This window comes from Dermacentor variabilis, chromosome 1, assembly GCF_050947875.1.
Source record: "Dermacentor variabilis isolate Ectoservices chromosome 1, ASM5094787v1, whole genome shotgun sequence".
NCBI lineage: Eukaryota > Metazoa > Arthropoda > Arachnida > Ixodida > Ixodidae > Dermacentor > Dermacentor variabilis.
The window spans coordinates 206,943,880-206,967,200 of NC_134568.1; the positions used below are offsets into that span (position 1 = coordinate 206,943,880).

At 43.3% G+C, this 23,321-nt stretch overlaps 1 protein-coding gene across 7 annotated transcripts in view; it reads left to right on the top strand.

Annotated features, from left to right (window-relative positions):
• The window catches only part of LOC142591373 (heat shock factor protein 1-like), a 170,120-nt gene that overhangs the window by 135,538 nt on the left and 11,261 nt on the right, over positions 1-23,321 (top strand). For 6 of the 7 annotated variants that reach the window (XM_075703710.1, XM_075703737.1, XM_075703702.1 and 3 more), the window contains 4 exons: positions 889-1,178; positions 6,021-6,165; positions 12,764-12,802; positions 21,417-21,453. In XM_075703710.1, the coding sequence (XP_075559825.1) occupies positions 889-1,178; positions 6,021-6,165; positions 12,764-12,802; positions 21,417-21,453 (511 nt within the window). The remainder of the gene's footprint in view (positions 1-888; positions 1,179-6,020; positions 6,166-12,763; positions 12,803-21,416; positions 21,454-23,321) is intronic. The other variant, XM_075703717.1, reaches the window with a different exon arrangement.

Genomic DNA, 23,321 nt, shown 5'->3' on the forward strand with positions numbered 1-23,321 from the left:
GCACTGTGTATCACCCTCAAACCAATGGATTAACGGAACATCTGAACAGAATGCTGGCTAATACGCTTTCCGTGTATGTTGACGTAGACCACAAGACATCGGACGAGAGTGATTTTGTGATTATGTGATTTTCACGTATAACACTGCTGTACAGGAGACTACACAGTTTACGCCATTCAAACTTGTATACAGGTGCCATGTCACGTCAACACTTGACGCCATGCTACCTCTGGCTGATAATAGCCCCACCAGCAAACACGTGGAAGAGTTTGTACAAAGAGCTGAAGAAGCATGCCAGCTTGCTTGGCATCGTATCCGGAGCCAACAGCATACTGACATCCTTCGATACAACCAGGGTCGACGTGACGTCTATTACAAAACCGGCGCCTGTGTGTGGGTCTGGACTCCCATCCGTCGCCATGGACTCTTGGAAAAGTTGCTCCACCAGTATTTTGGTCCCTACAAGGTTACACGCCGCCTCAGTGACATGACCTATGAAGTCATCCTCTGCAGTTCTGACCCCGGTTCGCTCCGTCGTCGTCCTTGCACTGAAGTTGTTCATGTAGTGCGCATGAAACCATACTATGCGCGTACATGAACGCCGAAATGCACCTGAGAAGCTCCATTTCTTGTTGTCGCTGAAAGAACTTTTTGACGCAACCGAGACGGTCGCTTTTCACATGGGGGGCAATTGACCCAATGATGTGGGGTTCCTGCACCGCGGTATGACGCGCGCAGAGGTCAGCGCCATGAAAGACGATGAAGCGCGTAAGCTGCACATTCTTCTTCTGGCCCGCCATTAAAGAGAAGCGTCTATTTTGCAAGACTCTGTCTTCAATCTACGTACGTTACAATATTCTGTTTTCTTTTTCTACCATTTCTTAACAGGCTTTTCCTTCATCTGACTTGGTTGGTGAGGAAGACCAAACACTACTTAGTGACGAGGAGCCTGCCAATAGCACTTCAGACCTGCTGAGTAGTTGTGTCATGTTGGAGGACCTTCCCAATTTTACGGGCAATGTGAGATCACATGCAACTGCTTCCCCATCAACTCTTGCTGCTCCAAGCACTGATGTCACAACAGAGGAGAGCTCCAGCCAGAAGGAGAGTGCTGCAGTGTCACCGCCAAGTCGAGGAATGCAAGTGGCATTGCAAGAAAAGACTTCTGGCAGCACAAAGTAAGGGGAGCTCCTGGAGCTTGTTGTCGTGTTTAAGCATGCAAGCAATCTTAAAGCTTTAATTTCAGTTTTACTATATGGAGAATATTTGGAATTGGATTTATTAGCCTGTCCTTCATGATATCAGTTGTTTGGGACTGATCGAGGCACTTGCACAAACTAAAACAAAAAGAATTGCTAAGCACCCTCAGTTAACTCTACTTCGCATTTGTAGTTTTCTGATAAGCTGTTAGTCCACCTATTATACAGGTGGCACCTAAGCAAGTGCCTCTACATTGTGAATGGGCTCTGATGCATGTGTTCTTTTAACCAAGTCAACTGTAGGACTGAAAAACCGTGCATCTCTTGAGTGACTAGAAATGATTATGACTTGAGCTATTCAAGTTTTATCCTGTGCTCTTTACTCGCTCGTCCTGTGTTGCGCTGTTCCTGTTTTTATTCTAAAGTTTTTAATGTTGGGACATCTGCAGCATATGCCTGTTTTAGACCTTGTGGAGAGGTAGCTTAGCGCAAATAAACCCACGGACACAAGGAAGACAGACAAGGACAAGCGCTACTCACAACTGTTTAATGGAAGGAAGGATGGTGCATAAATATATATATCCTCTTGTCACGCATGCGCTTACCAAGCAGAAGTGAAGCCGGTACATGTACATCAAAGGCGGTCGCGCATGAAGTTAAATTCGGCATCCAGTAAAGTGATGGAAGGCTCACTCACACATCTATCTCTATTCGTCTTGATAAAGAAGCTCACACATCTATCTCTATTCGTCTTCGTCTTCCATTAAACAGTTGTGAGTAGCGCTTGTCCTTGTCTGTCTTCCTTGTGTCCGTGGGTTTATTTGCGCTAAGCTACCTCTTCAAATATGGACGACCAACTAGCCCAACAGTCAACTCTTCTAGACCTTGTGGGCACAGTAAAATCTGAATGATTGTATATAATCACAGCTGTTACAATTCTCATGTTTATGTATTTGATTCTGTCATGGATTCTTGTGTACTAGAGAAAAATGAGGGGCTGGACAAAAATGAACAAACATTTATAAAAACACAAAATTAAGAGCAACCAAGCGCACAAGAATACAAAGCACACAACTTGCAAGCAAAAGTCAATTGGAACAATGAAAGAAAACGAATCTTGTTCACAACTACAGTAAAACCTCATTAATTCGGATTTTACGTAAGGGAACGAAAAAAATGTCCGAATTAACGGCCGAATGTCGAATTCCCGAGGGTATCAAGAAAACAATAAGCAAAGGCATACTACGGCACGCTTCTATATAGTGAATGAATCGGCAAATCCTGTTTCTATTTTGCACAAAAGCAGTGCGGAAGCTGTAATTTCCATCTCATGACTGATTAGCGCTTGCAGCAGCGAAGGCCTCGTGACTTCCTTCACAGCGCGCAGCGCTGCCGCGATGCGCGTCTTCATCTAGCTGAGACGCTTTTTTCTATCATTTTGCGATTATTTTTTCGCCAGTATCGCCAGGTCACTGCCCATCGTGATGTAGACGGTGCGCTTCATCCTCGACAGCTTTGCACTGAGTAAAAATGAAACTACTGTTTGCCGCGACCATTGCGAACGAAACTGCGGCCGCTGTCGACTATCAACGTGATCATAGATGGTGACCATGATGGTGACTATGCAGTGTTGAAGGAATGCGGCCAATGTGCGCACCGAATCAAAGCGAAACTACTGTTTGCCGCAACCGCCGCGGACGAAAGCGCGGCCGCTATCGCCGTGATCATGTATGGCAACGACGCAGTTGTGAAGGCATACGTCCAATGCCGTGCTAAGTGCGGCGGTAAACGCAAGAAAGGCTTTAAAGGCATAAATAGGCATGACGCGTTCTGGCGTTGCTGTCATTCATGTACGATTTCCACTGAGGACTATGGCGATGCGAACTCTGGCGCTTCGTTTTGGTGGACCTCGCACATTTGCGGCGCTCCGCGCTCGCCAAGCTCCGAGAGTTGTCTGAATTAACCGATGTGCGGCCAAATACGTCCGAAGTAACGAGAGTTTCATTGCATTAGATAATGCATACACCTTCCGGGACGAGAGGACAAATCCAAATTATAATATTTTCCTAATTAATAAGGGTCGAACTAACGAGGTCCTACTGTACTATGATTCAAAAACAAAGCAAATAATATTCTGAATGCCCCACAACGTGTTGCTGCTGGTGGTGAGTAGCCCACGTAGCACATGGTGTGGCCGGTTGTCTACTGGGTGCCTCCCTGTACATTTATGTAGTGCATGACGAAGCTGCAGGTACAGGTCTAGGACATTGGGCTATGTTGCTGAAGGCTATGCTGCAGTACGACGACCCTACCTACAGCCATGGGTCAGTAGGTGAATGGCATACAGGTTCACTGTCAGTAGAATTCCTTTTCAAGCACAGGTCTGCAATGCTATTTTGTTTGTGCCTCCAGAGCTTAGCTGGATGAACAGCTTCACCACTCAAGGACAACAGCACTGGTCATGCCATCTCGGCAACTCTTTTTCCTCTTTTTTTCTTGCACCATGTACAACTCTTGTTTTCTCTGTTACTGATCTTCCTTATTTGTATTCTTTACTTTTTCCTCTTCCATCTCTTTCTTCATAACAACACTCATGACACTGCAAGCAACAGAAGTGCCTCGGAATCTATTGCAGATGACCAGTGCATTTTGGTCATATGTACACCTTCTGCAAAATTGATTTACTTGTTTGGTGGCATCTTGCACCTGATATGGAAACTCAAATTTAAAATTGTGCTCTATTCATTTGGCAGCTGTCTTCATGGGTATACCTGGCAAACCACCCCTTGTCTCTGTGTTGTTGCTGAATATAAAATATTCTTTGCATGCTGATACTGTTTGTACATGCCGCTGTTGGCTGCCGTTGAATTTTATCAGCAAAGCATTTATTTCATATTTGAGATGGGGAGCGCCTTAAAAGTCAAAATAATTAAGAGACCGAAATAACGAACTCGTCAGGATACAAATGTCTTTAATCTACAAAAGACCAAACAAAGCTTGTCAATGCATTGCTGCATGCACATATGTGGAGTTGCTCGAACATAAGCATCTTTATTGCATAAGTGGCAAAAAAAGATACTTGTATGCATTGCTGTACACGCATATGCTGCATGATACCTGTATTACAACCAATGTCATGCTGCCATCCAAAATATTGGTCGTCCTTATACATTACACCTATGAGGCAAGGGATGGTGCTACAAAGTTGTCCTAATACAGTCAAACCTCAATATAACAAACCTCGATTTAATGAAATTTGTGAACTATTTTAATTTCCTGATCTCAGTTGCATTCAAAACCGTACATTTCTTTGTGCAATTTAACAAAGTAATTGTGTGACACGGTTTTAATATAACAATGCTTTCAGCTATTGCATGTGTTTGCTTGGAACCTCTATGGCTAGTAAATCTAGCAAAAAAAAAGACCTATAAAAATGTCTGCCAAGATAAATGTTATTTCAAGCGTTCTTCTGCACATAAAGTTTGAGTGGCAAAACTGCCGTCAAAGCGCGTGCACCAGGATGCGGTAGGAAGAAACACAGCTGCGCCATTTGTTGCATGGGTAAACAACTTGCGGAGGCTGCGGGGTGCGCTGCAGCTCGCAGCGCTCGGAGAAACACGAGAGCTGACAATTCGTTTTGTGCAAGGGGATGGGGAGGGAGTGAGCGAGCAATAACGTGGTCAAGAACGCGCTGGGGCAGGCGGGAGGGGGGGTGTGCAGTCGAAACTTCAAGCATGCGCCTATCTGCCTTCTCCTCCTCGCATGCATCTTTGCCCTGGCCACACGCCGTATTTTAGCAAAGCTCAAACTAACATGGTTGGTGCCTTTCCGCACATTGTGTTGTTCCCATGTATCTAGTGTTGGCGGTCGCATAATCTCAAGTTTCCGAGACACGGTGCGAAACGCTGACTCGCATTGTGACTGCGGGTTCATCGTCACACTATTTCATTGGTTTAGTGGGAGCCCCAAAAGCTGCCCTAAAAGCTTTGCTTAACAAACATGGTGGCACCCATCAAAGCGACTGCTCTAACCTAACACCAAACTGGGCTCAATTCGTGGTAACACACAAAGTTCGCAAGCTAGGAGAAGTGACTTAGGTTATCTTTTTCTCACAACTAGCATGTGTTATGAAGATTGATTTATTAGATGCCGCTGATTCAAAATTCGATTGACGATTTCATGGCCCGTGGGCCTAACATGGCTTATCATGGCAGGTGAAGATAAGTAAAGTTAGTTACTCAAAACTAAGCACAACTAATTGGTTGTTGCTAATTGAATAACCTCTTTAAAAGTGAAAACACAAAAATCAAAATTCTTTAAATCAAATCAAGTGTATTCATTACAAAAAAGGAAGTGGTTTCATTTTTGTTTTACAGCTTGTTATCATAAGCTTCTTTATCATAAGCTTCTTTATCATAAGCTCCTTATCATAAAATGGTATATTTATTTACAATAGCTTTTCTTTGATGCTGTAGTGCCACTGCAAGCGCAAGACGCTATCTGCAAGCGCAAAGCCCCATTATAAAGCTCGTCACTCTTGCGTGCCCCAATGCTAACACCTGCAAAGCTCTTTGGTGCCCCAAACTTTTGGAGCCCCAAACTTTTGGGGCCCCTATTCTAAAACTTTCTTATGTCAGTGTATTGCACTAGTGGACCTGATGTGCTACAGCAAAATGTACTGATAAAATATGTAAATTGCCTTTGTATTATTTGAGTCCATATGTTCTCTTTAGTAGAACTCTCAGTCTGCTGAAACACTTTGAAAATAAACTAATGCACTTTGCTGCAGCATTACTCAACCTTGTTGCTCTTTGCATGCAGGATTTTTGCAGATCATGTCGAATCCATAGATTCTGACCTGGACTGGCTGCAGGATCAGCTGTCGGGTGGAGGGCTGAGCTTGGACACTTCAACACTCATGGGGGTATGTCCTGAGTGGACAGGGCTTCTCTTGGGATCCTCGAAGGTATATGGGCTGAACACTCACAGTGCTGCTTTTGTGCTCTTTCTCACACAATATCATATGTGTGAGAAACAATTGCACAAAGCAGCTTGCTCTTTTCCCCCTTCCGAATATGTTCCTATGCTTCTTAGCCACACTTCATCAAGGCTAAACAAACAAGTAAAGGCAGTTTTCACACATCTTTATTTCTACACACAAAGGAGACCTACGCCATATTTACCTTATTATTTACCCGAATGCAACACGCACCCAATTTCCACAGCTTTAAAGTAAGAAAATAGAAGTGCACCTGTATGTAATGCACCGACAATTTATAAAAGAAAAATATAGCATGCCCCCAGTGCTTGCGATCAGAAGAAACGAGATTGGAAGAATTTATCTGCACATAACGGAATTTCTTAAAAAGAAACTTTCATTGGCCACAGATACCAAGCACACAGAGGCAGTATTCTTGAGCGACCACTTTTAGAGATACGGCTATGACTTTTGCGCAATTTTTTAGTGATTGCACCGCACTTGTTGGCATATGCGGCTGACAGCATTCCTGGCACTGTGTGCAGATAGCGAGCTTGGCACAGTGCCCAGAAGTGCTCGCAGCCGTATAGGCCAATAAATGCATTCGGTGCCAAGCCATGTGTAATCTTGCAAAAGTGATAGCATATCTTCGAAAGTGAATGACAGAGAATACCACTCCTTATCATAGTTGAGCACGAAATGAACCCAAAGATTTGTAAGTGTTCTGTGCCCACAGCAACTTTCACAAAAATGCGCTTTGTCGCAATCTTGCGATGGTGATGATGCTGCCTCTGACGATAGGCTGTTGCCAACATCACAAATGTGGTTTCAGTTTCATATCCGTGTGATGCGCAGGCAATTTTCAGACCCATTATGTAGAGAAAAAATTTGCACATTAGTTTCAGGTAAATATGGCACATATTGCTTTTCCTCATATGCCTCCTGCACGGCAGTGCACATTTGGTATTGTGTAATGAGCTTCTGTAGCCCGTCTGCAAAGAAAGTGTTTGGTTGCTCACAAAGCCATGTCTGCACCGCTTGCTGGGCTTCATCATCTGACCTGAACCGACGACCACGCATTGCCTCCTTCAACGGGCCAAAGATGTGGTAATCTGGTGGCACCAGCTCAGGGCTGTACAGAGGATGGGGAAGTGCCAACAGGAGACAGTGGATGTTCATGGGTTTGACTTCCTCTGACCACAGAAAGCGCATTATGGCCCGCTGTTTCTCGATAGCACAAATGTGGATTGGTGTGTCCATACATGTGTTCCTTTTTGCTTTTGTGACACTCAGTTGAACATGGCAGTGTGTATATGTATACTCCTACTTCCACATCACTTCAAGTATATATATATGGTGGTGTCAGCTAGACACACCCAGTGTTCCGTTTATTCCCGTGAAAACACAATATCCCCTTTAGTTTTTTATTTACCCTCGTATACTGTGTAGATTTCATGTTACTATCGACTTCTGTTAATTTAACCTTGACAGAATTGACTTATCTGGCTAGTCAAATTGAAGAAGAGGCAGAAAAAATGCCCAATCACACTTCCTGCTTCATTTCGCAGTATTTACCTGATTCTAACATGCCCCTGATTCTAATGCACAACCAGTTTTTATGTGTTCAAAGCAAAAAACTAACATACAAATGAGATTAGTGCTCATAAACAAAGTATAAATTTAACACACCTGATTTTTTTTTAACTAGAAAAATGTGATATGCGCCGATTCTGGCAATCAGAAAAAGCTGAAACCATTGAAGAATGGAAATTTACACTTAATGCCCACTGTCATCACTCTCAGACAGCACTTTTATCACTGCCTATGCACCACAACAGGACCTCACTATGGTAAATTGTGCGATATTCTGCATTTAATGATTTCGTGACAATCGCCTATTTATTTATTTATTTATTTATTTAGATACCTACAGCACCCTAATATGGGCATTATTGCAGGGGGAAAACCATAGAAAGGTAGTACACATAGTACAACACAACAGAAAAAAAAAATGTACCACTTTGACTAAAAATAACACATAATTCACTATGCATTCACACTAAAAAAGTGGATACAAAAGGTACTGTTGGGCGGAAAAAGTTCAAATGTTCCACAAATGATTACACGATACTGAGATGATGGCCCACGCTGAGACTAAGCACTTGGTTAATTTGTCCTGCGATGCATTTAATTATCTAGAGCACCGAAAACATGTGTCAAGACTTAGCTGCCGCTAGCCTAGCAAGCAAAATAACTTATGTGTTCACTAGGCTTTTGTAATCAAGGACTGAAAGTGGTGCAGCATTGTCACATTCCTACGTGAGAACGTGTTCTGTTGCCATCTCCTGATGACAATGGTGAACACAGTGATGCTTTCATATATTATTGTACTGCGCAGGAAATTTCTGGACCATTTCTTTTGGAAAGCAAAGTGTGCTTTAGAGTTGGGTAAATATGGTAATCATCCATTGAGATCTCCCGTTTTGCTTGAAGATCTTCCTAGGGCAGGTCAAAAATAGATGTTTTTGGCAAGAGATCTTTCTTGAACATGTTTTTGAAGCATATCACCATCTCCGAGCACTGTCAAGACAGACACTGCAGCCATTGTAATCACAATTTAAGTTACCATTGGAGTGAGACACCTGCGTGCTGACCAGTCAAGGACAAATTATACAGTGAGGGCCAATTTCAGGATAGAAATAATAGAATATCTGGCCCATATTGATGTATGGCTGCCAGATCTACGGTCTCCCTGACCAGACCTCCCTGACCAGATCTTTGGTCAAAGATCAAATTATAAAAAAAATTGAATTAACTAGAGCCAATTAACAGAAGTCTGTTGCACTCTCGAAATCTGATAGTTTCGTGAAAGCCAGTCCAGATCCTGTCAAACATGATTTATTGTGCTCTGTGCATCATGTTTGAGATCATCTGCACTAGTTTTTGTGTGTGGTATTTGGCACTGGCTCTTAGTTGTCAGATGGTTGGCTGGAGACCACTGCACTACAGCTAAAACTGCTGCTCACTGGTCCATAGATATGCATGATCACAGACTCAATCACCACCGATGACGCATTGCAGCAATGGCTGCATTGCTTCTGCCTTGCGAAATGCAAACAGAATGTCTGCACTTTTCGTTGCCTTTGCTGGATGAGCAGAAAAACAGTGGCTCTCGTACGGAAAACAAAAACTCGTTACTTTATTTTCAGTATGACCCCCTACAATGAACAATACAATAGGGGACCATGCATAAATTTTTTCATGAATGACTGTTGAAGCATTAATGAAGATTATGTTAACCCTTTGAAGGTCATATTTTTTCTGCAAATACATGTCCCCGGGGTCATATTTCTTTTGTTGCAGATTTCAATTCTTCAGAGCAACTTATCTCGAAGAAGAACAAGCAAATATTTTTTTAAATGACTATGAAACGAACATTTTTTTCAATGTGTGAAGTTTTATACATGGTTTATTGTTTAATATATAGATAAACTAGCATAAAACAAGGAAATAATTTTTTAAGTTACAATAATATGACAAACATTTTTTTGATGTGTGAAGTTTTATACATAGTTTATTGTTGAATAAGTCTGTGCCCGTTACAACGGATCTTCATTCAACATACTTTTGGACATGAAACAGGCTGTTCTTGGTTTTAAAACAGGCTGTTCTCCTCGCTTATAGTTAAGTGTGCATCTATTACCAAAGCAACCACTTCTGCTTTTTACAGACTCTGCTGTAACAGCCTTTCGGGTACAACAGACAAATTTTGGGGCAAGTTTTGTCTAGATGGTATAAATACAACATACTTTGCTGCAGTGGTGCGTGCGTGCAGCTATGGTGTAACAGTACACTGCACACAACTAATGCATGCAGTAGTGGATTGCAGGCAACTATTTCCAGCCGCTTACGAAATTTGCGAAAATGCACTTTTTCTTAAGGAACGAATACGCTAGTGGCAAGCTTCCGGCAATGCCCCGATGGTGCAAAGTTTTCGTTGTCAACCATGCAAGCGGACTACTGCCACCCACTGCTGTCAGCTCAGTGCCGAGCAAGTGCCAAGGGTGCTGCTAGGCCTAAGCAGTTTGGAAGCAAAGCTGTAGCATACAGCACCTTAAGAACAAGTACCAGCAATAAAAAAATGTGGCGTTTTGAGAACACTTTATTTCTCGATGCATCAATTCTCATAAAAAAAGAAAATATGTTGCTATTCCCAGTGTCCAGACTGCGAGGCATGTGGTGCATTCGAGCCATCTAGCATGCATTGCTGCAGCAGCCAGATGCGGGCTCCGAGTTGAACTTGCTTCGTATTGCGGCTATCATTCATGCTACAGATTTGACAGTGGTCGTCGCTTGTTGCAAGATATAAAATTAAGTCATCGGATTATACTATCGGCCACAGTTTTGTGTGAAGAACAAAGTAGCCGACGTTTCTGTCATCGGCAGCGGCCAGCAGGCTCCCGGGCTCCCTGTTGTTGTGCCGGCCTTTAATTTTGCTGTTAGGCGAGTGTATATAAACTGCCACATGTCAGCAACCAGTGGCCAGAAAACACCGAGCAAGAAGACACGTGGTTGTACAATTATCGTGTAAACCTGTTTATCTACAGTTACTTATTTTAATTATGATGTCTTTATTGTATTTGCGATCATTTATGGCTTAGACAGTGGTGCAATATATTCATACATAGTTTCACCAGTCCACAGCATACCACAACCTTAATTTCGGATATAAAGTACCTTTTTGCTGGACTATCACAGTCTGCTGTAACTTATTTTGTCCTATAGATAGGTTTGACACGACCAGAGCCACTATTTTGACATGTTCCATTTCATTTTTCACTTTTATCATGTGTCATGCCAAGGGTGCGATCCCAGCAAAGACCACTGTGTGGCGATCTCTGAGCCACATCCGAACCAATGACAGCAAACCGGAAGAATGGAAAATGAAGTGGATCGTTAAAGAATACGGCCCCAGGACACGCAACCATAGCAAAAGCGAAGCAGGCACCCTATGGCAGGCACCATAGCATGCTATAGCATGCTATAGTGCCCACAAGCGAAATCAGTGGTGCATACTCGTCAGAAAAGCAAAGCAAGTCAGAAACTTCCAGTAGTCAATTGTGCAACACTTGACGAAATTATATCAGTTCTCGCATGTCTCTCAAAAAGCGACGCACATGCGGCAGTATTGCCGATTTGTGAGTGCCTGCCTGTAAACGAAGTAATCGCATGCCTAAGGAAGAGCCATGCGGGCAAGCATCTCACAGTAACAGTTTGTGTGAGAAGAAATGAGATAGAAATCACTTATCCCTACACCTGTAACTCGAAACGACATGCACGAGTGTGCCAATTATAAAGTGTGCAAGCACTGGCAGTAGCATCCTGTAGCAAACTAGGCAAAGTAAGAATACTCCCAAACTACTGTGATGGCAGGCACCGTAAAGCGAAGCAAAAATATGGTTTTGGCAAAAGCCAGGGGTGGCAGCTCAATAACAACTTTTTATAAGTACAAGGTCACAAAAGGTTGCAGCACCTCCAAAGCAATGCTAAGCTGCACTTCATTCTTAAAAGGCAAGTTTTTTCGAACGTTCAGTCACCACTGCACATGTATGGCTATGACCACCTGAAATTCGGTCCCTCCACCATATATTACATAAGGCAGTGACCCCCAAAGGGTTAAGAAACATTTTCTATGTAGTACAGTTACATAAAGGCTCTTGTACTTTGAGCAAATGCCACCAGAATTGCAGAGTGGCAACTCTGGAGTTTGTAATGATTAATACCACATTTTTAAACACCCGGAATGTCATGGAAATAGAATGGGAACCGAAGTTCTGGAGCGCTGATTGTTGATTTTAAGCGAGACTACAAAACTGGCAAACCAGTAAATTTGCAATTTATATTAAACTAGACTTGGCCAATTTCTCCTACCAGCTAGCAGCTTCAGTTGACCCTTCCAGCATGTATACTTCCATATAGCCAGTGTACATTCTGAAAAGTAAGATTCTGTAAATTTCAGGTGTATTCTAACTTGTGAAAGGTGACTGGACTATGCTACAGCCTTTGGCATGCTGCATTGTGTGATGACATGGTGAGAAGCTGTGAGGGATGTGGTGGCACATCTACTACTCACATGCGCCTACATTGCTTGTGGCATGCACAGTTCTTCATGGTGCAAAATGTGCCAAATGACTTGACTAGTGAAGACAAATGTGAAGTGACCAGCTTACCAATAAATGTTGATAAAGATTCTTCCTTGTTCTTCAGAGTTCCTTTGGGAAATAATGTTGTGATGTAAAATATGTTGTTTCACAAAGCAGTCTTTCATTAAATGGACATGTGCAGCTGTTAGGATGACTGTCATCATCTTACAAGTATGCTGTGAACAAATTAATACTCCTGAGATGTACATCTCCATTGGTTTGTTGGGACATTTATGGGAAGAGAACTTGCTTTCAGCACTATGCTGTTTTACTGTAGTGCTACATGCTAAGGCTTTCTTTGTTTTGAAAGCTGCATTTAGTACATTTAGTGTAGAAAATATTTTGTCGTAGAAGACATTTCAAATCTCTCTATTCCTTTTCAGTTGTTCTCTCCAGAAGACACTTTGGCATCTCGCTTAGGAGTAAGTGATCTTTCTTTCTGCTTGCTTCATTTGCAACTAAATTATTTGTATCATCCATCTTACCCTATTTAAAATTTGGCATTATATACAAAATCAATGCTTTTAAAAATTTGATTTGTCTAACAATACTGCCTCTGTTGAACTCCACACATAAAAAAAAAAGTTATGCATAGTTTTCTTAAGATGATTGTAAGAACCTAGTTTAAACATGAAAAAGAGGTACCAACTTAAGTATCAGGATTGCTGCTAATGTAATGACTCCTTTGTTGTCAGGTGAGGATATTCCTCACAGATGTTGGTAGCATGGCACTAAAGTTCAGAGTTCCCCTCAATATTTATTGACTTTTGTTCCTGTGGCATCTGAGAGGTGTGCAATTGAATCCACATACACCGTAAATGTTACCTTCACTGCCATCCATCAATGCCCGCAGATTCTTTTTCAAGATCAGCCAGTGAATATAAGCACAGTAACGCTATAGGCATTGCATCTTGGACTTCTGTTGAATACATGAGAAACAGGCTGCATTAAAGACAGCCCCATGCACAGCTGCCATACTCCAAAATGAATGTCTTGACCATCTTGTTTGCACAAATTAGCAAACTACGACCAGAAAGCTCTAAGAAGCTCGAAACTACCCCTTGTAGCAAACAAACTAAAGGTTTAAAGTTCCAGAGCAAGGCCACTGGAGGAGGAGGAAACCTTTTTTTGTAATGTGACTACAACATTTTCTATAGCAGCTTTAGTCTTCTAACTGACAGCTTTGCAATGTGATGAGTGCATCACATTGCAAAACCGCTTGATTATCTATCCTACCGTAGCTACCACGCCATCCAAATTTAATACCTTCTCGCTTTCAGGGTTACGAAAGATAGACTGCACGGGGAGCATTGTTTGGCAAAAAATGTCAGTGTGCTCATTTAAGCACACTGTTTGTACCAATTTCTGCAGACTTTTGTCATGCAACATCATTCACTGCTTGCAAAAGTGCACAGTGACTATACCAAGAAAAAAATCTTGGTATTTGGTGTCAACATGTTCTCCGTGTTAGAAAGACACTGCCCAGCGAAGCTGTCATTATGATTCTTATTACTGTGGTGAGTAATACTTACTTTGGTGAGTTGTTCTAGTCAGATATGTCCACTTTATTAATGCGTAAAAGAAAGAGTTAGGTGTGCATTTCGTATGAAAAAGTTTGCTGCTGCAATGGGCCCCCATAAAATGAATCCTTCATGGCTGCTAACATGGTGGCGCATCATGTAGAGTATTTACATAGTTAATTCACAAATAATATAGTAGTAATCACCTGAAAGAAAATTTTCATGGTTGAGATCAAGAGTCAATCAATTGCAAGCGATTAAATGTTTCATGGTGGCCCTCAGTAGCCTTTATCGACAATATGGCACACTCTTCATGCAACAGTAGCAACCGACTGTCGTTATGGCGAGGCACGCATTGTTTGCGAAACCCATCAGTTCACTACAACTTCGAATTGAAACCATGAAGCAGTTTTTCACAGCGTCACTTGCAATGCCTAAAGTATACTCGAGGTACTACAGTGCAGCTTAGGGTGCGTAGCAAAAGAAAATTCAAGCACCTTCTGCCTGACCATGTCTCAATCCAGCGTTGTTTAATTATACAAATGGAGAACTATTCGGTTCGTCAGTACATAAAAGAGAACCATGCAAACGTTCATGAGGAAGACACCACAAGGCTCACATATTTCACTTGATTTTTGACCTCCACCGGGGAATAATGATATCTTCAATATGTCCCATATACTAATAAATGATGCTTCGCCTTCCTTCTGGCTGCAGCCATACGGTCCAAGAGGCCAAAAATATTTGGGTCGAGCAGCCTGTGTCAGTTCGCCAAACAGATTCGTCATGTATATTCCTCAAGCAATAAACACCAGTAAATCGCTCAAGTGAGTTGAACATGTAGCACAGAAAAGGGAATATATATTGGTACATACCTTTTCCTATTCTGCAAACAGCTGTAAGCCTCAATTAGCTTTATTTCAAATTACCGCCGCTTAAAATAAACACGTGAAGAACTGCCTATAGTTGAGAAGCAGTAAAAGCAGCAAATGGTGCTGATAGAATCTAAACTGCAGTGTTAAGTCCTCATGTTACTGCCGAGCGTTGCTGTGAAGAAATGCAAAAAATTTGATATTATACCATGAACTACTCGTCGTGAGCAAACCTGTTTTAGCGGATTAAAATCAAGGTAACTGTTGTAGAAATCATATATAGCCAGCGTTTGTGACATACTTGTTGCACCGTGGTATGTTGGCATCATAACTGGATTCTTATATGCTATGTTTTTCCGGTTGTCGATCCGCGCATGAAAAAACCCGCAATGGGCTGATCTGCACTCCTTCAGCTGGCACTGTAGCGTTGCCTTTGAGAACTGTATTGTCGTCTGTATTGACGAATGAAGACGTCATAAAAATATATCTGAGATGACTGCCATAAGTATACAAGCAGATGGAGCAAGAGTGAACAAACGAAAACACTGCAGAAGGTGCCCTGACGTCACGTGAGTGGCACTCGCAGCGCCCCTGTAGTTCGTTCTCGGAGCTAAACGCTGGAACAGCCAAAGTCTAGTTCACAGGGATTATTTTCTCCAACGATAAAGCTGTCGTCGGGCACGGGCCCCAACTTATGCTGCATGTGAAGTTGAGCAGTAACAACACTATACAGTCCAACCCACTTAAATCTGTATTCAAGTGTCAAGAAAATACCAGTGCTATAACTGATAATTGTTATAACCGGGTTGCACAAAAAAAATTAACAGGGGACTGGCATCAAACATTTTAATTAGACAGAAAGAAGTACTGTAAAGCCCACTTATAACCCCAGTGGAACCATGAACTGCTGTGTGTGTTCTATGGTAACATAAACCCCTTACTACAGTGTTCCCATAAATCTGGCTACTGAGTGCCTGCACTATCGCAAAGTGGTGGAAAAGAAAAAAAAAATAAAGCAAGCTAGCACACTTGTCTGTGTAGCCAGATTCACTCGTTGTAACCAATAACTTGGCATGAGAACATTGTAGTGGCCAGTTTATTTTACCATAGAATACACGCAAAAGTTAACGGTGCTGCAACTGTTCATTGTTATATTCGATATAGTGCTAAAACAGGTATTACTATAAGTGGGTTCAACTGTGGTTGTCTTCGTGGAAAATGTGAGCAATGTCAACAGCTGATTGCCCCCACGTATATTTGAGCAAGTGTGTGGGAGTGAAGATGACACCTCTGTGCACAAATGTATACACAAAGAGTGTGAAGTTGAGATGTGCAGCAGCAAGCATTGTCTTAGGAAAGCAATGCAGGCTCTCGAGCTGCATAAACAAATGCACACGGTGTAAAGCTTGACAACATAAGCTGAGTGCCAAGAAGCAAGTTTTGCATTGATACCAACACTTATATGGGTGCTGAACCACTTTTTATCGAAGTCAAGGAAAGTACTTGACATTAAAACAAGACTATTTCAGAAATACTTCACTGCAAAAAGTACTTCAATGCATTCGGCAGAAGTGGAGCTATTGGCAATGGAACATCGCCTGTGATCCCTTTCACGGTGCTCCCAGTCCTTCAGTGCCTTGCCCTGCGAAGGCTGCGGCGAAGCACTGCAGTAGCCTTCGCAGTGCAAGGCATTTAAAAAGGACTAGGAACCTAAGAAACTGAGAGACTAAGCGGTGCGGGCATGTGTGCACATGTTATATGAAATGCGGTAGATTTCCATGACGTCACATGCGGCGGCGCGCATGAACATCGTTCAAGGAGAATGGAGGCTATGCCTGCACATTTCGCAGGCATAGCCTATTCACGCGTATAGCGCGGCACTGTATAAAAAGGCTTTATACAGGCAGAGGCGAAATTCGGGTTGGTAGGCTAGTACTACTTTCACACTAAAACACTGCATTACTGTGCATGCTGCATCGCAGGCTGTAGTGCAACAGGAGTGTTGTGACAGTGGCTGACAAGGTGCCCATAGAAAAGGGGATGTGACTCATACTAATAATTTCCAAAATACTTCCGAAATATTTCATCATAATATTGGGGTAAGGACCTTACACAAGAATTTGACATTTCACAATGTTAGGTGTTGCCACTGTAGGTATCTGCCATAAAGAATTTTTATTATGCTGTTTTTATATTAGTTTCCAAGGCATTAAAGCAGGTGGCATTACATATGGAGCAGCACTTGTAGCTGTACCTCAATGAAGAAACGCATTTGGCTATTTGATTCATCTGAGGCTCCTTAGTTGTTATAAGGCCCTGGAAACAAATTAACAGGCTAAGGAGCCCATTTCTTCCTGTGTTAAAACAATGAGCACCAAGACAATATGCATGGATATGTTGTACATTTCAAGCAATTTTTTAGGAACGTGTATAGCTGCCCATGTTATAAGCATGTTGTGTTGTGGGCATCCTGTAGTACACATTGTTGGACAAGAGAGAGAGAGAGTAAAAACTATTGAATATAAATAAAATAAGGCACGATGGTTGGAGCCCCTATTCCAGGGCTCCACTGGCATGAGCGGCTCGCTGGGCTTGGTCCAGAAGAGCCAACTGGCTCTCCCGACCCTCGTCCGCAAGCCATGCCCTGCCTATTCCTCATTAGTGGATGTTGGTGTAATATGGGGCTGTCTATGTGCGGAGGCCTCCTGGGGCACTCCCATGTGATGTGTTTTAGTGTGGGTGTGTCTGTGCACCACAGGCACTCGTCAGTGAACCTCGCGGGGTGTATTCTGTGGAGGTGTTGCAGGTTGGGGTATGCATTCGCCTGAATACGATGCCAGTCCCTCTCCTCTTGGCTGTTTAAATCGGAGTGAGGATGTCCAAAATGTCTCCGCTCCTGCGTTTGCTGTAGGAGGATGTCACGTGAATTCGGTGGAAGGTCATCACTAGGCCATGCCGTTGCTCGGACGTTTAATCCTCGATCAATACGGTCTGCCCTCGCGTTTCCTGCCAGTAACTCGTGTGCCGGACACCATACGATAGTGTGGTGCCCCTCTAGTTGAGTGCCTAAAAATTTGATTATTGATTTGGGTGCCATTCCATGTAGAAACAGGCGGCAAGCCGCTTGTGAGTCGGATAATATGACAGCCGAATTGGTTTGGTGCTCGGCGTCCTGAATGGCCAAGGCGATGGCTGCAGCCTCTGCCACGCATGCCGAGGCGGTTTTGAAGGATGTCGTTGTTATGTTGTTGTTGCATTTAGAGACTATGGTGAAAGTGTCTGAGCTGGCTCGACTGGCATCCATATAATACACCCCCCGGTCCCATGCCAAAACGTTTGTGAAGAGTCTTTACCCTTGCTCTGCGTCGTCCGGGATGGTACTTCGGGTGCATGTTTTTGGGAATTGGGGCCACCGCGATGTGCGATCGAACATTGCGGTCTATCTGTGCTGTTTCCTCTCCGCAATACTTGGGGTCTCAGGGGAAAGCCTAGCCTCGCCAATACTTCCCAGCCCTGAGTTGAAGAACAAAGTCGTTCTTTTTGAGCATATAACGTCGCGACTGCGTACTCGTCAAAAGTATTGTGCAGGCCCAGTCCCCCAAATCTCTCTGTGCTAGCGCATTTGGGAAGACCAAGGGCGGCTTTGAAGGCTTTTCTTATTATTGTGTTTGCCTGTATAATATCTTGGTTTGTCAAGGCCTGATACGGGCGTATGTGATAAGGGCGTATACATTCGGCTAATTATTAATGCGTGAACCAGGCTGATGGTCTCTCCCTCAATTAGGCCATCTCTGGTTCTTGCCACTCTCCGTATCATTCTGGCCACGTTTCCTGTGACCGCCTTTAGTTTTTGAAGGGTGTGGGATGTTCTAGCGTTCTTCTGTATCCACACCCCCAATATTCTGAGTGTCTCCACTTCACGAATTGGCGCCCCGTCGAGAGTCAGAGTGAGTGGCACCCAGTCCTTCTTTCTTGCATATTTCGCACGCACCTGAATGAATTCCGATTTTTCGGGTGCACATGCCATGTCTGCCGCCCTCGCGTATTCCACGACTGCATCTATGGCCTTTTGAAGGGTTTCTTGCTTGTCCCCGTAGGACCCCTGGTGAGCCCAGAACGTGATGTCATCGGCATATATCGTACAGCCGAGATTTGGGTGTTTATCTAGCTCCAGGGCTAGCTTTCTTATCCCTACATTAAACAGCAGTGGAGAGAGTATAGCTCCCTGAGGGGTACCTCTGTCACATTAAAGCTAATTATATCACACAATTTCCATGAATTTGTTGGACAAGTTCATGGAAATCGTGTGATATAATCAGCTTTAATGTGACATGGACGAGATGCAAAGGTGGTACAAAACACTAACTGTTTTGTTCCCCACAAGGAACGAAAGGATGAAAAATAATGGGATGAAAATATACAGGGGGGGGGGGGGGGGGGCCTTTGCTCAACAAAAGCAATTGGATTATTTTTTTCTTTCTTTCTTTTTTTCAGAATGTAAAGATGGTGCATGTGGAACATGCTATAAAAAAAGTGAGCATTAGCAGGCAGAATGTAGTGTCAGACTCTGTTTGGGGTTACATAAAAACAGTACAGTTTCACTAGGAGTTCAGGAAATGATTACAGCGACATGGTGACATGTGTTCACTACCTCAAATCTCCATAATTGTTGTCAAAATATGTTCTTCTCCTTTGGCCTTAGTCCTGTTTAGCTGTGGGATCGGCTCTTTTGAACCTCAGTCTCCATTTCTATCGGTTCCGGGCCTGGTCTAAGTGCAGTCTTTCAGCGGCAAGATGGCTGTTAAGTGTGTCTGCCCAGCACTGTTTTGGCTGGCCCCATGGACACTTTCCAGGCACTTTGAGGCTGTAAATTAGGTAGCCAATGTGCACGAGCAAGCTGAAACCTGGCCTTAATATGTGGCCATGCCATCAGAAACAGGCTTTCGCAGATCTTCTCAGTGATTGGGGCAACACCGCAACGCTGGCAGATGTTGCCGTTTCATACATGGTCGAAATGAGCGATGCCGCTGGTCCAGTGCAGCATTTTTGCCTTTATGACGGCAAGGCAGTGCTCGATCTTGGTGGTGGGCCAGCAATTGCAGCCCTGCAGTGCGATGGGTCAGATTACTGCGCGGTATATTTTTGATTTCAAGTCTTTCATATGGTGGTCACAGAGCTCATCAGGCATGGTGCTCCACTTCAGCGAGGCAGTATTGACATGTGCGTTGGTTTAGTGCTTCAGGCGGCCATCAGTTGAGATTGATGAACCTAGATACTCGATGTGCTAGGCGCAAGGCGACACCGCTGATGTTAATTTTGTTGTGTTTGTTTGTGTCTATTGTCAGGTGCTTGGTCTTGAGGTTTAGGCTGAGACCATTCTGCGCTAGGTGGTCGTGCCAGGTCTAGACGAGCAGCTGCATATCAGTCAAAAGATGAAGCGCCAACAGTTACGGCACACTAGGAAGGAACAAAGACAGGACAAGGCGCTACTTGCAACTGTTTATTGAAGTCAAAGTTGGCTGATTACATAGCCATGGGGAGAGGGGGATGAAAAAAGAGGTGCACTGATTATGTGAAAGCACATGCGCAAGAACACTGAAGACATATATGAAGGGAATCGCAATTAATAAAAATCTAAACTTTATCTAAAAACAGCCTTTCATTTGTGTAAATATTCAGAGATGGGGTGCTGACACAGGCGTCTCCCCTTTTCTTAATCTGGTTGGCCTCCAACAATTCACGCGCCACAGAATCTTTACTTTTAAGCATGAAACGTGCTTTCATTTGTGTAAATATTCAGAGACGGGGTGCTGACACAGGCGTCCCCCCTTTTCTTAATCTGGTTGGCCTCCAACAATTCACGCGCCACAGAATCTTTACTTTTAAGCATGATTGTTGTGAATCATGTTTAAAAGTAAAGATTCTGTGGTGCGTGAATTGTTGGAGGTCAACCAGATTAAGAAAAGGGGGGACGCCTGTGTCAGCACCCCATCTCTGAATATTTACACAAATGAAAGGACGTTTTTAGGTAAGTTTTAGATTTTGATTAATCTCAATTCCCTTCATGTCAGTGTTCCCTTCCCTTCCCTTCATATCAATTCCCTTCCCTTCAGTGTTCTCGCGCGTGTGCTTTCACATAATCAGTGTACCTCATTTTTTGTCCCCCTATCCCCATGGCTGTATAATCGGCCACCTTTGACTTCAATAAACAGTTGCAAGTAGTGCCTTGTCCTATCTTTGTTCCTTCCTAGTCTGCCGTCACTGTTGGTGCTTCATCTTTTGAAAGCTGTGCATTAACTAGCCCCACAATGTGTTTTACTGCATATCAGCCTTGTCATGTGTGGCACTTTTTATACAATGTTTCTTAAGCTTTCTCACCGTAGTTTCCAGAAATATTGGACTTTATTATTGAAGCAAGCTTCTGTGCATGAGAGAGTCATGGCCTGTGTAGTAAGTAACAGGTTGATTTAATACTTGGCCCTAAAATCAGATGCCTGTACAGATTTTTATTTTCCTTTCAGAATCGTTCTGCAAATAATTTTTTTGTCAAGCCTTTGTACTGCATTTCTTGTGCTCCACTGGTAAAGCTTTCAAACGTTGTTCAAAGTTTTAAGTCTTTTTTTGCATTGTTGTTGTTATTTCAGGACTTGGCTACTGAGAATAGATCATCAGGTGCTATTGGTAAGTAACTGTAGTGCCTTTTTGGTATTGCACATTTTTATGTGAGCAGAGAGTGTAAATGTAGTGATAATCATCAGTGTACAGCTCAGAAACATAAAATGCTTTATGAGATCCACTTTTGTCAGACCATGAAGTCTAGCTGCTCTTCAGGTCTTTAATGCAGACAAAATTTTCAAATTGTAAGGCACTGGTGGTTATGCATTTGCAGCATTAGAAAGGTCCCTAAATATGTGATGCCTAAATGGCTATAGTTTGGGCATTGGTTTTATTACATTGTAAAGCATATGCCAGGTATTAAATTTAAGGTTCCTTAGTGCTACATCCTTGAAACACCACAGATGCTGGCACGTGGGCACGATATCAATTATTTCAAATGTTAAAGGGGGCATACAGGTCTTGGGGATTTTTTCAATTCTGGTATTTTCGTAATCCACATTGTATGAGACACTTGTTAGGCAAAAATTAGCTCTAAATGACGTGTTGTTGAGTAAAAAAATTCCATATTTACCCATTGAAATGCTCAGTTTCACCTACAAAAGTGCCAAAAATTATCCATTATTAACCGTTCGTCGTTTTGAAACCACTCCCTGAAAACCAGTCATTTTAGTCCCGTTTGAAAGGGCATCTTTCCAGCTTGATTTCCCGCCAAAACAAGCCTTCAATGTCGCTTCAGAAGAGAACTACCAGAAACAAGCAAGAGACAAAATCGCACCGTCTCATTGGTCCTTGGCAAGCACATGACTGAAGGGCGACTTCTGATTAGAACACAGGAACGTCCTGTGCAGATGGCGACGCATGCATGGTGTAAAGACGCACATTGGCGACGCCATTACACCGTGACTTGTTCAGTGATCACGATCACAATGCCAAACCATGCTTGGAAATTCCGCACATTGCACAAATTCAGCAAGAGGTGAAGAAGTGTGCTGCACAGCATGAGGAGATATCGCAATTATCAGTGGTAACATCACCAGACCTTAGCGGACAGGCAGACGCTGCACAGTAGCAGTAGGACACAAAAGCAGCTGGCGATCATGAAGGCCGCTGATAGTGGCGGTAATCGGAGTTAGATTCAGGAGTCATGGTCTCTGAGTATTATATCACTGGGTCACTCTCTAAGAGCCTATGCAACTGGTGCGTCTCGAAAGGGTAGCTGGCCTACGCTAGTGGGGCGTCACACGGACACTAAGTGTGCCCACGTCGTCGTCTGAGCTTTGACGACAAGCGTTGCTAACCTTTTGATGAGTATGAGCTACAGAGCTTAGAGGAATGAACCAGGGGGTTTATTCACATGGGGGAAACAGCGCAAACTTATTTATAGTAAAAGGCATAAGATACTCGCACTGGCTGGAGCATGGAGTGCACTGCATCTTTCTCGTAGCATGAGCTACATGTCAGAGCAGACTACATCGTTCTGGGAGAGCACACTCCACACTGAGGATGTCTCTTAAAAACTCTCCATCTTCCCTAGATCACTCGCTAGGGAATCAACCAGTCCAGTGGTTCGTACCGGCACAGCATACTGCCTTCAAGGAGGAGAAGGTTGACACAAAGCACATGCGCAGCCCCCAAGCTGAACCTGGATAGGGGAAAGCCAGCACACCAGACCCAGTGTTTCACTGGCAAACTGGAAGAGGTCAATGACCCAAGCTCGCCAGAAGGTAAAGCTTCTCGAGGTCCTGGCATCTTTCACTTAAGTTCTGGGAAACTCTTCACCATCTCGTTCCCACGCCGAAGTCTACCAATTTGCTGTCACTGAAAGACTCGCCTTCTTGTAGTAATGCCGAATCTATCAGCATCTCGGTATCCATGTTGACTCAGTGAAATTTTGTTTGGAGTCGATATCACAATGACCCCAATCTCCGCGC